Source organism: Onychostoma macrolepis, chromosome 21 (genome assembly GCF_012432095.1).
Source record: "Onychostoma macrolepis isolate SWU-2019 chromosome 21, ASM1243209v1, whole genome shotgun sequence".
NCBI classification, from domain to species: domain Eukaryota; kingdom Metazoa; phylum Chordata; class Actinopteri; order Cypriniformes; family Cyprinidae; genus Onychostoma; species Onychostoma macrolepis.
This window is the reverse complement of record NC_081175.1, coordinates 4146624-4164517: the sequence shown is the minus strand read 5'-3', so window position 1 is coordinate 4164517 and position 17894 is coordinate 4146624. Positions and strand designations below refer to the sequence as shown.

Genomic DNA, 17894 nt, shown 5'->3' with positions numbered 1-17894 from the left:
TTCTCCGCATATATCCCTCACACAAGCTCCTTCCTGTGGGCTTGGCTTGAAACTGAGGGACCCCCCAATTGGCCACAGGCTGCAGCTTTTTAAATCAGGTCACCACTCTAGTCTGGCCTGAAAACTACAGCACATATTTAAGTAAAAGAATTGAGAATTCATGAAAAATTATACTTTAAATATCTGTTTTTTTGCATTTATGAAGGTGATTAAACTTTATGCATAATACAGTGGGGTTAATTTTGAATTTCTGGAATTACAAACTACAATCCAATTTAAAATACTTTATTTATGGATGTTAACAGGTTGCACAGATGAATGAACGAACAAACAAACAAACAAATAAATCTCTTAACTACCTAATCTTAAAAAAACAAAACATAAAATTTCAACACTAGTAAAAAAGTCATATATTTAAAATACATTTATTTCACACTAAGTATAGTTCAAATATATTACCATATTTACTGACATATCACTCGAGACTTACTGAAATAATAATAATAATAATAATAAAAAAATTCTAATTAAACTTTATTTGGAGTACTACTTAATATTAAGCCTAAAATGTGTTTTAATGTCACTATTGATGAGGACTGTGTGATCTTTGAATAATATTAGTCTTTAAATGCAAGTGTACTTAAAGTAGGCTATACTTGCAATAGTTCCACTTGAGCAATATCAAATATACTTCAGCATATCTTTAGTTGGACTTCAGCACTACATTTGCACAATTAAAGTGCATTAAGTACAAAATCAGTTGTTCCAATTTAGCAGAATTTAAGTATACCAGTTTAGTACACTAAAAGTACGATTGCAGTGCATTTGTAGTATATTTAGCATGAAATAAATGTATTTCAAACATATTTTAGTATATTTATGTTCCACTAAGGAAGTCATAAATGCATAAATAAATAAACAAACAACCTGTTCATCAGTGATTCATCGTTAGCTTTATGACATTAGGCAGAAACCATTTCCATTGTATGGAACCCATTGTGTATTGGAAATGTTAAATTGCCCCATTTGATAATCCTATTCTCAGTTTGTGGTCATTAACACCAAATGGAAAACACTGTGTTCAAAGAGTGCATGTACTCGCTATATTTAGCTCTGTGTTCTTCCCCCAGGTTTCCATCAAATCAATACTAAAAGTCCTGTTTCTTTCTCTCTCTTTTTTCATAGAAAGATACACTACATTTTAGCGCAGTATATATTGCAAACAACAAAGCTATAATAATAATGAAACCCTTTCTCTCCTAAATTTAGCACATCAAATAATGTGATTGTATTTTTAATATGAAAGCAGATGTTGTCATGGAAATGTGTGCTAATGTAGAGACTGCCCATTAACATTTGACAGCATTAGTCAAGGCACAAGCTGGGAATTATCCTTGGGGGGAAGGGTAGACACAGAGGGATGTTAAAAAGGAAATTCACACACATTTCCTGCTTGTGGGATCGTTACAAATCGACAACATCCTGTTCTTTTGTTGATCCTGCATGACCTCATGCTGCTGCGTCATAAACGTGTTTTTGCTCCAGTGCAGCCGAACTGGAAATGAGAAATCAAAATGGGACCGCTTAATGCAACTCTCTCTCTCTCTCTATCTTTTTTTCCTCTTCCATTTTAAGCAAGACCGATCGTTCCTGACCTGTTTTCTGATTACCCAAAATGAGGATAAAGTGCACGCCACTCGAGGCTTACAAATTAACCCGTGGTGATGAAACTCAAAAGTGTTTTGGACTAAAACGTTATCGTGCAATTTCACATGTCCACTGCGTCATATAAAAAATAATAGCCTGACACATGACCGCAGCATTATGTTCAAAGTGTCCAGTAAACAGGCTACGCAGTTGCCTTAAATTTGCTTTCAAGATTATTAAGAATGCTTCCATACCGTAACAGGTCAGGACCTTTAAAGACACGCACGAATAAGGCAATGTATAGAAAACATGAATTAAAGCAGTAGTAGCCGCCTTCTTCATGTAATCCGCTTTGACATTGCCCTTGTGACGAAAAGCCCCCATTCTTCCATTCATGAAATCTTGAAACGGCGCATGCGCAGTCAAACCCGGAGCTCTCCCATTCATAAAAGTGTAACCCCCGAGTCGTAATGCCCTCCCATTCACAAAAAAAAAAAAAAAAAAAAATTCTGTCAAAGCATCTGCGCAGTACGTTTCTTACCCTCCCATTCATAAAAAGCCATTTCCCTCATAGTTGCAACATCGTATGGAGAAGACTGTCCTTACTGCAGTGCACATCGCACGGATAGTCGTCCGGACTTTTTTTTTCCCCCTTCGTGGCTTCGTTTGGATCTATCTATCATTCTGTCTCTGGTATTGGAATATATCGTAACACTCTGTTCATCTGAGAAGAAATGATCTGTTTTCTAATGCAAGTGAGTTTTTCATTTATTTATATATATACATACATATATATATATATATATATATATATATATATATAATTTTGTGTAAATGTAATCCAAGTGTCAAGGACGACGCTATAACATGGGGTTTATATTCTTGCTTCAAATCGAGTCGTTTCCATTCTGCTGGTTTATCACAAAGCGCAGATACAGCCGTTCTTTAGCAGCGCATTGAAGGTGTATTTGTGCCTTGTGTAAATATTTAACTACGGTAACTAACCACGACAGGATCGTGGGCGATTTAAGAATGAAATGTACACGTAGAACAGGTGAGAATTCGAGGTTAACCGTGTCCTCCGGTCGGGGAAGCGACGGTATTTCGTGTTGCGTATATCATGATTCGCGTTTGTTCGCGTTCTGTCTAATACCGTCGCGTGACGCTTCACTGCAGCTCGAGCACTGAAGCTCATCTTAAGCATTAAAACTGTTTTAGCGAGTAAAACACTAAATGGAGATCAGTCAGAGACGGACGACATTGCTGTATCTAGGTTCTGAGTATTTTTAGATTGTGGCAAATATGTAATGGTTCGTATTAAAAACGACGTTTGAATTTTGACTGCTTTGTATTAAACTGTAATTGTGGCACTCCAGCATATAAATCGTCGTTTCAGGCGACACTGCTTTAGAGGCTGCAGACTTGCTTACAAGAGAAGCACAGAAGCAACGCCACTTCAATATATTACACAGCTCGCGCAAAAACCAACGCAACAGGTTGATATTTGTCATATCGTATCGCCTACAGTTTTCTTCGGCTTTCTGTAGCAAACCGATAACATTTTAAAGGACCGTACAACGAAAACATTTCACTGGATTAACTGTTTAAAACGTGCAGCTGCGTTTAGGAGAGTATTTCACCTATAAAACTCGATTAATACCATCCATTTAGCTGTAATATTCCTAATCTAACTTCATCCACGAATTGTTTAAGAAAAGTTGTGAATCTTAACCCTAGGTTAATCTGCTTTATGTTTGTTTTATTCCGAATAAACCCCTCCCATCAGAACACTAGTGCAGGCTTGTGCTTAATACTAATAAATCTGATTGTGGAAGTGAAAGTTTATACAGGTTCCTTTTTAAAATCCTGATAATGAATTATAATTATGTATCCCTAACAGTTTTACACATGCAGTTTTCTCGATTATGCAAAGGGTGCATTTTAGATGTATTTGTGGTCTTTTTCCACACAAACCGATCGTTAGGTTATCTGATTAGAATTCTGTGAGGGTGGTTTTCAGTACTAAGCTGTGCTGTGGTCTTTGCAGGAGTGCTAAATGCTGAGCTGAGCTCTGGTATATGAGGAACACAACCTACAGATGGAGTCAAGGGTTCCTCACCACATTCCTGGAGTCTCCTCCTCCATCATGGTGCAGCCTTTGCTGGACAGCCGCGTTCCCTACGGACGGCTCCAGCACCCATTAACTATTTACCCCATTGACCAAATGAAATCTTTACATTTGGAGAATGACTACATCGACACCCCTGCTGTGATCTCACAACAGCCACCAAGCCACAAGGCAAGCACGAGGGGGCAGGAAGTCCTGCTGGGAGCCCCGCACCATCCTCATCTGTCCCGCTGCGAGGTTCCAGATGCCACCACACATCCCTGGATTTCCTTCAGTGGTCGGCCCAGCTCCATCAGCAGCAGCAGCAGCACCTCCTCTGACCAAAGGCTGCTGGACCATGCAGCTCCAACCCCTATTGTGGATCCGTACACTACTGGCAATGGCCACGGCAGGACCCTAGGTGCAGAGCAGCCCAAGGCACTGAGCTCCAAGACTCAGAATGTGAAGGCAGTTGCGGCATTGCCAGTGGAGAAGAAGCACGCGCTCTTGTGCGAGAAATGCGGCAAATGCCGATGCACGGAGTGCACTTTGCCCCGGGCCCTGCCCTCATGTTGGGTTTGCAACCAAGAGTGCCTGTGCTCAGCGCAGAACCTAGTGGACTCTGTCACTTGCATGTGTCTAGTCAAGGGCGTCTTCTACCACTGCACTGATGAGGACGAGGAAGGCTCCTGTGCTGACAAGCCGTGCTCCTGCTCGCACTCGAACTGTTGCGCGCGCTGGTCCTTCATGGCGGCCGTTTCATTGGTGCTGCCCTGCCTGATGTGTTATTTGCCCGCCACTGGCTGCGCCAAGCTTTCGCAGAAGTGCTACGACAGCATCAGCCGCCCAGGCTGCCGCTGCAAAAGCACCCAGGCCTGCAAGGTGGCAGAGGTCAAGGCCTGTCAGCTGGAAAAACAGGCCTCATGATGGCGTGCCAGAAACGGAGAGTACAAAGTGACTCGCGAGCAAAGTTCGCAGGACCCTCTCCGATAGCGGTGTACTTCCCAAAATCACGGTACTTAAGGTCGACGCATGATCCTCGCGCTCAAGGCATCCTGAAGTAAATCAGTAGCAACATCTGACCAACCGACGGGCACAAATCATTATTTTACTCATTCATAAAGTACTACAGCAAAGGAGAGGCCTGCATTTTCTTCTCCTGGCCTTCCCGTGATGGCCGTGGGATCAAAGTCTTTGCCATTTCACCCCCTAGTAAAACAACTTGCTGACACAGAATGCTGCATTTGAGCAAAATGTCTGTTTGAAAGATTCCAATCTCTTCTCTGATGTTTATTTTCTCTTTGGGCGGCTTTGAAACGTGAAAGTAAATATCACCCATTCAAGAACACTCTACACTTTGGCAATCCCTCTCCGGATCTGGCACTGCGGAAAGGTTGCAGCGAATTCCAAGCTGATAACACATGTCACAATCAAAATAACCAGACTTCATCTCTGTGCACAGTACATTTACAAGCTTGTTATAGAGCTTTATTTCTTCTGTTGTTTGAAATGCAAACACGGGAGGTAATTTGGTTTCATTGAAGGATTCTAAGTTCCCTTGACTGTTGCGAAAGACATTGGTGACTGCCCGTGACCACGTGACAGGATGTTTTCTATCGTCTGTGGGGACAGATTGTTTGTTTCTGATGGCAAATGGGTAAAATAGCTTTCATAATTCCCTTTGAAAACATGCCATAGCATACACGAACTTCCATAATGATTCTTCCAAATGTTAGTGGTTCAATTTGTTGTAGACAATGACCTCAGGGATCATCAGTTCATCTGAATTACGTACCGCATGTGAATTCAGCTTGGAACTAGTCGGGTGACTCGAGTTAAGGGAAGGGGCAGTGGTCAAAACACAGCAATTCAGACACCAAGCATTCATAAGCTACGAGGAGAATTGGGCCAGTAGTTACGGGAAAAGGAGAAGCTATAAAGTTAGCGTATACTACTCTGCCGCTTCTAAACAAAACATGCCAATTGTATCACCATTATAATGAGGCAAAAGCACAGTATTATGTACAGTAGCATGTACAAAGTGTTTCACTGTAGTTGGAAAAATTCCTCTAGTTTACTACGCACCAAACATAACGCTCTATGGACGTGCCCTAGTATTGAACTGCTTTCTCCACATATATATTTTGTTATATGTATAGTATAGAGATCTTGCCAAAGGAGTGCACCATGGAGATTTCGTTGACCATTTTTATAACCGTTTGTTTCCAAGTGGGCATGCATTGTTGTACTCTAGCCAATTAGTGCGAAAGTAAGCTCTTAAAGGTACGGTGCTCTACTTCCCAGGATTCCTAGAGTCTGGGAGCACGAGGGAAAATTGTCGGCCTGCTCAACACAAACCCACGGTTCGCTCGTTTAGTCCCACATCCTCCAACATTTGTACTTGTTGCACAAATCCGAAAAGCAGAAATACACTACTGTTCTTAGTCTTGAATGTATAAGGCTAGGGTTTAAGTCTTTTTGCAATCTAACCCGTGGATAGGTGCCAGAGTAGTTCTGAATGGAGAAGCTTGCATAGCTGCATAGGGAAGAGTTGCAAATGTACCATAGATATCTTAGATTTCGACCTATGCAGGTTACACGTTCTTGTAAATAGTTTTAAGAAAAACTAGCTATATGTTTCAAATGTCCTGAGAAATTGCATGGTACAATTTAATTACAATTCAGTACAAAAGTATATAAATGAATTATTATATTTTTGGGAGGGCTGGGGGCGGGTGGGGGTAAAGATTATGTGGCTGTGGCGTAGAAGGTAGGGTGTTTAGGTATTTTGATTACAAGCACTTGATTTAGAAAAGTGTGCCAGGCAATAAAAATACCTCTGTTAATGCTAGCCATGCCTCATTAGCACGAGAGAGGCACGGCTAATTCCCGGGTTCCTCAGTGCCCCTGAAACTGTAGATTTAATTGAATTCACAGAGGGAACAGAGTTTCGTCACGCTCAAAGTAACACTTTTTTTACCCCAATGTGGCCAAGCATTTTGTTTTTCCTCCTTCCTCCTAAAGTGGTGCAACATCTTCAGCGCTTGATTGACATACACAGCTGCTGTGTGTGAACTTGTCTGGGAGGAACGGGGATCCCTCTCAAGTAACATTCCATTCCATCCTATTCGGTGTTGCTTTTTCGCCCCACCTTCTCGCTTTTATTTTTCGTATTTCACAATTCTCCCAACTACGGAGAACGATACAGCTGTAAAATGTAAACTTTATGGTTGTTCGCCTAATAACCTGGCCTGCACGATGGAATTGAACGATCTTCCTTCTGTGGATTCGTTGCAGAGATGTTTTCATCAGGACGCTGTGACTAAATCTATTCGTGGTACAGTTTCTTGGCCACTAGAAACCCATTCTTCTTCTTTTTTTTTTTTTTAACCCACTTTAAGCTGCCTTCCAAACTGGGCTTGTACTCTCTGCGTTTCTTTGGCTTCATTGTTCATGTTGAGGATTAAAGAAAAGAGCAATGTGCGTTTCTTTTGTTTAAAAAAGCAAAAAGAAAAAAAAAATATCTCACACATATGAAAATGTCCCTTTATAGATATATTTATTTTGAAGTTCTATTTTATATAGTATTTATTTAGATGCCTACTTTTGTTTGTGAATAAAAGCTTATGTCAAAACGGAATGTACATTGAAATTGGAAAATATATATTGTTAAATATAAAACTCTGTTGTGTTGTGTCTTCAGTGTCCCTGCATTCATACAGTACATGCTATTGAAAAATATGATTATTTAAGACACACTGCAAATAATGATTTTCTTACTTAGTATTTTTGACTTGTTTTCTAGTACAAATATCTAAACATTTTTGAATCAAGATAAAATTACTTGAGAAGCAAAATGACTTAAGATATTAAGTCTTGTTTTCTGAAAAAATTTATCAATTTTGTTCGTTTTGGCTTAAAACAAGAAAAAAATATCTGACAATGGGGTAAGAAAAGCAATCTTAAAGGGAAAACCTCATTGGCAGATAACGTTTTCTTGTTTTACAAATTAACAACATTTTAATATTTTCTTCAGAAAACAAGACCGAATATCTTAAAGTCACTTTGCCTTTCAAGTAAATGTATCATTATTTAAGAATGTTTAGATATCTGTTATGGAAAACAAGACAAAAACACTAAGAAAAATCATTTTTTGAAGAGCATTTTTGGGTCAAATAAAAAACAAAACCACAACAACAAAAAAAACTTAATGTAGTCAATTAAGAAATATTGTAGGTGAGCTGGCTAATTTCCAAATAGATGGACAAAAAATATTAGTTTAAATCTTTTTATCACTTGATGAAGTCATGAAACTTGAAGCTATGTATGGAATCGTTTTCCTGGCACTATAGATAATTGTACATTTTAGTAATTACTGCACAAAAATATGCCATTGAATCCCAAAAGTGACCAGTCAGAATTAAGTAGTTCAGAGGGTCATGAACTTATCGTGTAAGGGTGTAAACCCTTCAGATACAGTATTTAAATAATACCCCTATGGTTACATCGTAAAACAATGCTTTTCAAAGCAATTATCAGTATTTTATCATATAATAATTCCTGAAATATGGGATGCTAAAGGGCAGATATGATATTTTGAGTTAAAACATGAATGGAACCATATTCTGCAGGTATGTAATATCTCTCTTGTATCAAGATATTGGCTCTCAAGGATCTGGGGCTGCAGCTCGCATACAATCTTTACAAACCTGGATGACTCACACACCCATGAATCTGTTGACATCTATCCAAACACACTCACACAAGTACATTCACCTATGAACCTACGTACATGAGCTATAAAAATCAGAAAGTGACCACTCAACAAATTGACCTCTCTGTGTGTGTGTATGCCACAGAAGGCTACATTTTAGCAAAATCTCTGTTTAAACGATTCCAATCTCTTCCCTTATGTTTATTTTCTCCTTGGGTGGGGAAAAGTCAAATGTCTCCCATTCAAAAACACAATAGTTTGGCACTTTATACTTTCAACACTGACTTCAATCAATTAATCAATCAACTGATTAATTAACATTTAATTTAATGTGAGTGTGCCCCTTTCTTGTGCAGAAATCACTGATATGCTGCTGGGATGCTGTGAGTCATTACCAGAGCATTGCTATGTGGTGGATATGTATTTTGAGTGGGTTTTAATAGGTTGCTATAGTCTTCTGGGTAGTAGCTAGGGTTCTCTAGGCTATTCTGGGTAGTTGCTAGGTGCTTTCATATTGGCCCATGTCAACAGAGCCCACCTCCAAGTCTCTATAGGTATGTCTGCATGCACTTTTCATGAATCCGATCTGATATCACATTCTATTTATATAAACCCCTAAACTTTGCGATCCGATTCATGTTTGTTTACATGTGCATTACATGCATTCTGAAGAAAGCGTAGGTTTACTGCCCAGTTGCTGTGTTTAGAACCAGAGAAATGCAGTGTGGTAATGTTACCAGAGCTACTGTGAGAATGACAGACTGCTGCAGGGATGACTGGAAACAAGATCACATTTTAGCACTTGTGCTGAAGTCAGTGTTTTGTGTGTGTTAAATGCCAGAAATAAGGTCTGTGGTTAACACAAACTCTTTTTATTCTATGACACAAAATACATCAGTAATACCCCCTTGTTTTAAGCTTTTACTTGCCTTGAAAAAGGTGGTTGCGAACAAGTTAAATGTTTAATTTGTGAATATCAGTCCAATACAATCTGACCGATTGAATTGTTTACATGAAGGCATTTCAGTCCAATCACTAATGGATTATTTGGTTGCATGGAAATGTAGCTCCTGACATTCTGGTCTCTAAATATGGCTTGGGTTCCTCCTTCAGTGTAAGTCTACAGGACTTTTATTTGTTTAATTTCCCACCATTTGAAAATCATTCATCTGCTCACTGTACAGAAGACTCAATGTGTCCAGTCCTGCTTCTGGAGGTTGACGTCCTGCAGAGTTCATCTCCAGCCTGCCCTAAACGTACTTGCCTGGAAGTTTCTAGTGATCCTGAAGACCTTGATTAGCTGGTTCAGGTGTGTTTAATTGGGGTAAGAACTCAACTCTGCAGGACTCTTTCCCTCCAGGAGCAGGGTTGGACGCCACTGGTTTAAACCAACTCACTGCATGCATCAAAGACCTGAACTTTTCTCCTCGCTGCTCTGTCTGCCATCTGCTCTCGCTAAGTCATGTGGCCAGTCATTTTGTACAATTCAGCCTGCGCATTTCCGAAGTGAACTCATCCATGCTGACTTGGTTCAAGAAAATGTCCTCTTGCAAATGACATATTGCAAAACTCCTGAGCACATCTGGTGCTGTACTCATGCCCTCCCCTCTCATTCTCATTCTCTATCTCTCTGTCAGCCCCCAGCCCTCCCTCCCCGACTCGGATATGAATGCAATGCACCAAAGACGCAAACAAGAGTGAAGCTCAGTGATTTGTGAAGCTGAAGTTGAACGTTTCATGGAATCTGATACTTGCATCATTTGATGTGTTTTAACAAGGTTATACAAGACTACCTATACCTGACAGGGTGGCCATTGCTTTGAAATATGCAAACACAGCTAAAATCCATTTTAGTTATGCAGAATTTATATGAGTATTTTCTATGTAAATAACTTTATGGGTACCATTTTACTTAAAGCCTTTATGTATAATGCATTATAAAAGTAGTTTTAATGCAATAATTATGCCTTGTAATGCACAGTATAATGCATTCTACTATCTATTGTAGAATAATTGTAACCACAGTTAATACATTATAATACTCATCAATTTATTGTTACACTATGCATTTTAAATTCGGTTAGAATTATTTACTTTCAAACGATTAATCGTGATTAATCGCATCCAAAATAAAAGTTTTTGTTTACATAATATATGTGTGTGTACATGTCAACTAGCAGTCATTACAGTATTAGTAGACTGTCTGCTTAATAACTTCTAACACTTTATTTTGATGGGTCCACAACATACCACATACTGACTGAGAAACTTTGCAAGAATATGTCAACTTATTCTACTAACCCTAAACCTACCCTACTGAGAGTTAGTAGACATGTAGTTGCAAATGAATGAGAATTAGTTGACATGTAATTGACATGTAGTTACAAAGTTACTTATAGTTAGTAGAATGTCTATAGTGGACTATCGAAATAAAGTGTAACCAAACAAGAAAAAAAAAAATAAATCAGTCAAAGGGGTAAGTAAATAATTTGAATTCAAAGGGAAAACAAGATTATTTTTATTTTATATTTTTCAAAATTCTAAAACAAAATATTTACAAAAATTTAATATCTTAAGTCATTTTGCTTCTCAAGTAAATTCATCTTGATTCAAGAATATTTCGAGAATATTTCAAATAAAATAAAATAATGCACACCTTGCACGCAGTGTCGCTTTGAATAGAATGCTAGATGAATTTAATAAATTTTATAAAATTTTATTAATTATATATAAATTTAAATATAATGTAGAAAACAAATTAAATCATCTTAGTTGAGAAAAAGTGGGAAATAAGGAACGCCAGACACAGAGATGGCCCTGAGAATTGGCCAAATCTTTCAGCGTGAATCGGCTCGCCACACTCATTTTGCAAACTCCATGGCACGGACCCAAGTGAGCAACTTTTTAAACAAAGGGCTACTGTCTTGCATCATTTCCCCTCTCCACCACCGCTCCGGAAAGCACTTCTTATCACCATTTATTGCCAGTCCGTATCAGAGGCCTGGTCAATGCTAACACCCAGCCCGAATGGATTTTCAGTGCTCCAAATGCAGACAGTTGTAAAATGCACTGCAGGGCTGTCTTACAAAAACTGCTTTACTTTTGCCCCATAAATTTGCCATGTTTTATTGGAAAGATTCTTCCCTGTCAACATTCATGACGAAATACCCCATCTCCCAAAGCTGGACAATGCTTTCGTCCTTGGACAACAGGAACTGGAAGCAACAAGCAAAATGAGAATGCATAAATGCATCAGTTTAGAAACAATGTTTTGGTTTTACAGTTTGCAGATTTTCATGTTTCAAGTACTAACACTGCAAGCATACACATGCACACGCACACACACACGCACACACACATGCACACGCACACACACACACACACACACACACACACACACACACACACACACACACACAGATAGTGCTTGCTTATCATCTATGGGCTGTGTGAAAAACAGCCCTTCCACTGAGTGCAGCAGCCCCCCGAGGCGCCGGAGAGGACGGAGCCAATCAAACTTGGCTTTCGATATCAGAAGTGCAACACGCCCACTTGGCCTCGGCAGTGGTGCATTCCTAGGGAGCTCATTGTCAAAAGCCAAACACTTCCTCTAGTGTACAGACCGACACGACCGCAGAGACATTTTATACATGCATGGCGCTCAGACCGAAGACAGCTGCAACCCGCTTAACAAGTCCTCACCCCGTTGCTTTTTTACTTCATTAAATTTTTTAGGACAGCAAAATAAGTATATAAATAAAACTGTTGAATTAATTTTAATAATGTAATAAAGTTTAATGCAAATGATACAGTAGTCTCAAAAAGTATTTGGACACTTGTATTAGCAACTTAATAGTACACTTGTATTAGCAATATTTAATAACCTGAATCCAATTCTTCCTTTTGAATAATAAATCTTGTTTATAAAGTTAAACAAAATATTTTATTAAAGGTGCATGCTTGTGCTATATTTCTTTTAAAATTGGCCTTATATTTTGCTATATTTTGTCATCTTAATGTGGCTTTTAAGTGTCCTAATAGTTTTTGGGCCACTAAACTAAACTAAAATAATAACAAGTAAAGTCGCAACACACACAAAAATGAACAGGAAATCCATTGAGTACTAATGGGTTGAACTTGAATTTCTATAAGTATTGACAGAATTCACTCTTATTGGCCAGAAACGTCACCCCTCTCTCACCTCATACACTACATACCATGTACAGCCTGCTAGAGGTAAGAGTGAGGTACTGAAATATGGTATTTTATATCTTGAAATATGGAATTTTATATCTCACTCAAAAGGTTTAAAAATTTTAATATTTAGAACATTTGAAAATATCTCTACTATATATTTAGTGGTGATGTTGTGAGTTTGGGCCTTATGTGTTAGTCTATATTTGAGGTTGGAATATGCACACTTAATAATTTAAAAGCTGAAGGTTTTTGATCGTTTTTTAAAATTTTTTTATTATTGTGTTTAATATTTAGAATAAAAAAAAAATGTCTCCAGTAGTGTAATCAGACAGTGTGCGATACTTATAAGGTAGTATGCAGAAAAACAATGCAGAGTTTGAGCCCCACCTGGGTTCAGGATGTGAGAGACATCCTCAGTTCAACAGCTTAAAACAGGTGTAGTCTTTACTGATCTTCCATGGACCGAGACTAATCTGGCTAATCTAAGTAGCCTCATTATAAAACTTAATATTTTGGATGGCTTTCTTCACTGCAAAAAAAAAAAAATGCTTTTCTTACTTAGATTTTTTGACTTGTTTCCAGCCAAAATATCAAAAAATTCTTAAATCAAGAAGGATTTCCTAGACAAGTAAAAATTGTCTTACAAGTCAAAATTAAGTCAGTTTTTGCTTGAAACAAGCAAAATAATCTTGTTTTCTGTTTGAAATAAGATTAATTTGCTTACCCCATTGGCAGATTATTTTGCTTGTTCTAAGCAAAAACTCACTTAATTTTGCCTTTTTTTTATCTGATAACAAGACAATCATTTTTACTTGTCTAGAAAATCCTTCTTGATTTAAGAATTTTTAGATATTTTGGCTGGAAACAAGACAAAAAAAAATCTAAGTAAGAAAAGCATTTTTTGCAGTGTTATAGTGTTCTTCCAGTGTTTTTCAATCCTGGTCCTGGAAACCACCACACTGCACATTTGGTTGTTCATCAAGGGCACTTTGGAATGGAGAAAAATGGCAAATGATACAAGAGACATTCTAGTAAGGCAAGAATTCAAGAATTACTGTTTTGTGACCTTTATTGTAATTGAAAGAGCATGGAAAACAGTCTTCAAATGTCTTTTTTTTTGTGTTCCACAGAAGAAAGTCATAGGTTTCAAATGCAAGAATGACGTGAGTGTGAATTTTCATTTGCAAGCTCCGCCTCTTTATAATAGACTGAATATGCTCTTTACCGGATGTTGTCACAGGACGTCACAACAAAAGGCGGTCAGACATGGTCCACTCCTGAGAAACCATCCAACATCTGGCCTAAAAGCACCAAGTCAGTGCAACAGGAAGTAAGCCCTTATGTAATATGTATGACCTCACAGGAAGGCGACTGAACAAAGGTTTTGCGGGTTTTTCTTTTTTTGGATGCACTAGACACACATATAAAGGTCCACTGTGTCTCTTCCTTGGGGTTACAAAGATGCTTTGTTGTTCCACTCCGGAGAGGAGGAGGAGGAGGAGGAGGGGGAAAGGGACACGCATATGTATCAATTGTCTCCTCCGGCTCACGCTGCGTGGGCGACCTGTAGGCATTAGGCCAATCTGATTAAAAGTAAAAAGCTACTCAAACACATACCCAGTGGGGGTTACCGGTGGCCTGTTTTGTGCCTGTCTCTCCCGTGCTATAGGAACTGAAGTCCTGGCAATGATAAGAAAGACGAACTTTGACTTTCAGCAAACTGAGCTATGGATTACCACACTTGAGCAAACAGCGGGTGCGATCGGTCTTAGTTTTACAAACATCCTCTGAGCCACACATTGGCTTCCTGATGCATGATACAACAAATGGCATGAGATATGACGAGCTAAAAATACACTGCCAAATCTGAACATTCATTATTTTTCTCTTCAAGCCATTAAGAATCCTATAATGTACATCTTGTAAAATGTGGTTGGATTGAAAAAAAACAAAAACAAATTGGTTAAACCCATTTTATATCATTTGCTTTTTTATTCTGGGGTCCATTTTATTTGGCACAGAAACAGTCATAAGTTTGACCATTTTACACCCTCTCTCTGAATTTTAGTATGATTTTAGTTTTTCCAAGTCTTCTGATTGTGCATTTACATTTATCCACTTTAGTATCCAAAGTGTTCAAAGAGGAACTACAGAAATTTGTCAAATAATTCTGGTAACACTTTATTTTGATGGTCCCTTTTGATCATTCTGTTAACACTAAGTAATGTTGCAACTACATGTCAACAAACTCTCATAAGAGTATTAGTAGACTATCTGCTTCATATCTACTAACTCCTTGTTGTGTTGGTCTCCCAACAGATATTCTACTGACTATAAGTAACTTTGCAAGAACGTGTCAACTTAATCTAACCCTAACCCTACCAGTCTACTAACACACTACTAACACTCTAATGAGAGTCAGTAGAAATGTAGGTGCAACATTACTTATAGTCAATAGAATGTGTTAAAGGGACCATCAAAATAAAGTGAAACCAATAATTATAACAGGCTGCATCATGTCTGCACCAAAAACACAAATATGATTTTCTGCTTACTTTTTTCTCATATCAGATTGATATAATCTTCTCAATTATCTTAATATAATAATCTTCTATAATCTTCTGAATTTCTCAATTCAGATTGAATTAATAAAAATAAACAGCTGAAATAACAGAAGATCCCACTCACATGATCAAGTTGTGTGTCAGCTTTATTATTTAAATGTCATTTGATTTCGCCTTTCATTTGAAGGGACAGTAGTCACAAGAACAGAGTGGATAATAACTTGAGATACACTAAAGACCTTTATTAAAATTGTTCAATTAAATTGAAAACTTGAAAAAAATCTATACATTAGAAAGAAGTATTACTATTCTATTATTCTATTTGAATTTTTCAATATGCTTGAAGTTTAAATGGTGCTCTGTATGAATAAGACAACTTTAAAATTTGAAGGCAGTAAGATCATGATCTTTATTGGGGACACAAAAGTCACAGAACACCAGGAATGACCCAAAATACATTAAAGAGCAATTCTTACATACAATGAATGCACCTCTATAATGAGACCATGTCAGAAATATGCAGGAAATAACAGGAGTATCATAGAGAGGAAGACCTAAAGACCCTTATGACTGTGCGTCAAGATCAGTTAGTCTCTTAAAATATCACATAATTTGACCTTTTTATATGGCATGGCAAAGTAATTCAGGTTGTAAAATGTTATATGGTACATGAGTAAGTCATGATATACTGCATGTAAACATTTTTGAAACCAACAAAAGAAATTAGAGAAGATTTTTGTGTTTTCCTTTGCAATATCTTGGACACTCTTATTCATCATTTGACTGATGGAACAGCATTTCGCTCTTACACTGTTAGTTTTTCTGCTGTTTAATAATAATCTTACTCTTCCTTATTCTTCAATGTAATTTGTTGAAGTTTGAAATGACATTTTGCAGCTTACTTTCAACCAATGCTCATTTTGGACTGCAAAGAAAGTTCTGCGATTTAAAGTGTTTTCATAGTATATTCATATCAGTAGATCTAGGAAAATATGATTCCTCATTTTATGACCCCTTGAAGACTCTAAGACTTTCAGAACAACTGTGGGAAAACACAGAATATAGATGAGGTTTTTAACATCCAGGAACTAGAGATATTTGCAATGTCACACCACACTTCCACATTCCCATTTCAACTCGGCTCTGAATGTTGAGAATTCCTCTGTGCTCTGAGCCGTAATGATGGAGTAAGCTTTTTCCACAGTGACGTTCAAAGGAATGCCGCAACAGGAACCAAATTTAAGCGGTGACCACAACTTGAAATATATCTCCTCTGCATGTCATTGTGGTATGGAATATGCTTGTGTAACAATTACTCAATTGAAGTTCTTTTGGTTAGAGATGCTGAAGTTAACGAGATCGTTTTATGTCAAACTGATGCATATACACACATTAGGCCAAGAAATGTTGGGGTAGGTCTCAAAGGAGTAACGATTATAAAGTGTAAAACAATAGAGTCACGTTTAAATTGCACCCTACACAACCCAAGCACCACAAGAGTCTGTTGAAAGTTAAAAACTGAGCAGAAACACATCGAGCCCATCAAGGCTGAACACTGTGAGGTCTGTAACCCAAGAACGCAGAGCAGTCAGGTGTGTGTGAAGTGTTGGCTTCTTGTTAAGGATGTGGTGGGTCGTGGTACTCGTTTTTGAAATCCATTCCTCGAAAACTTTCTGGCTATCCATCACAACATGCTGGGTCAAAATGCGAATATCTTGCTTGTAATCCTTTACTTGTACATCCACATGCTTCCCCATTGACAAACACTCCCCTACATTTCTAACTAAATTTCCTTAGGCTGAAATTATACAATTTTTAAACTGAGAAGGTTATTACCTTTTTTTTTTTTTTTTTTTTTGTAGAAAGAGAATGGTTTGATATTTCTGTCCAGTCATCCTACTGTAGTATTGTGGTAATATCATGAAACAATGGAATCAGATGGTAACTGAAGGTACCTTATGATTACCATAGTCAAGCTGTATGGTATTTACCAGTGTTGGGGTAAGTAATGGAAAAAGTAATCTGATTACGTAACTCACAAGTAACTAGTAAAGTAATGCATTATTTTAAAATTTACAATGAAATATCTGAATTAATTTTTCAAATAAGTAAAGTAACTTTAGCTTTCTTCAAAGAAGTCAACAATATGTCCAAAAAAGTTGTGGTATTATCATAGTAATGTTTTGGTAGTTCATTCTCTCTTTCTCTCACTCTGTCTTAGCAAGCTGGAGGAGGACTTGCATCCACCCACTCGCTCACCCTTCTTTCATGCCTCCACCAGAGGGGCTGAACACAGGAACCCCCCGGGGCAGCTGAAAGCACCTGCTAAGCGACGGGTGCTTCCAGACAAAGGCACCTCTGTCCAACCTTACAACAGTGGCAAGACCCTTTCCTCCAGTCCGTCCAGCCCCATGGTTTGCCCTCCTGCAGTAGACTTTGCCTAGCCATCTAATGTCTAACTGTTCCACCAAAATAGTGCTGGTGCTGGGCTGGGGATCCTAAAACCTCTCTCATAACCAGGCCTCTTTTCCATCGACAGTGGAACGACAAAGTGACTACATAACCAACCCACAAACGAACAAGACGTTATATGATCTTAAGGCTGTTTTATACTTCTGCGTCAGACCTACGCTACAGGTTATGCGTCGCTTTTCATTTATACTTC

At 38.1% G+C, this 17894-nt stretch overlaps 1 protein-coding gene across 1 annotated transcript; it reads left to right on the top strand.

Annotated features, from left to right (window-relative positions):
* Positions 1–2189: 2189 nt before the first annotated feature.
* Positions 2190–7429, top strand: spry4 (sprouty homolog 4 (Drosophila)). Its single transcript, XM_058757131.1, has 2 exons — positions 2190–2402; positions 3695–7429. The coding sequence occupies exon 2, from the start codon at positions 3746–3748 to the stop codon at positions 4679–4681; it is 936 nt and encodes a 311-aa protein (XP_058613114.1). The 5' UTR covers positions 2190–2402; positions 3695–3745; the 3' UTR covers positions 4682–7429.
* The last annotated feature ends 10465 nt before the right edge of the window (positions 7430–17894 follow it).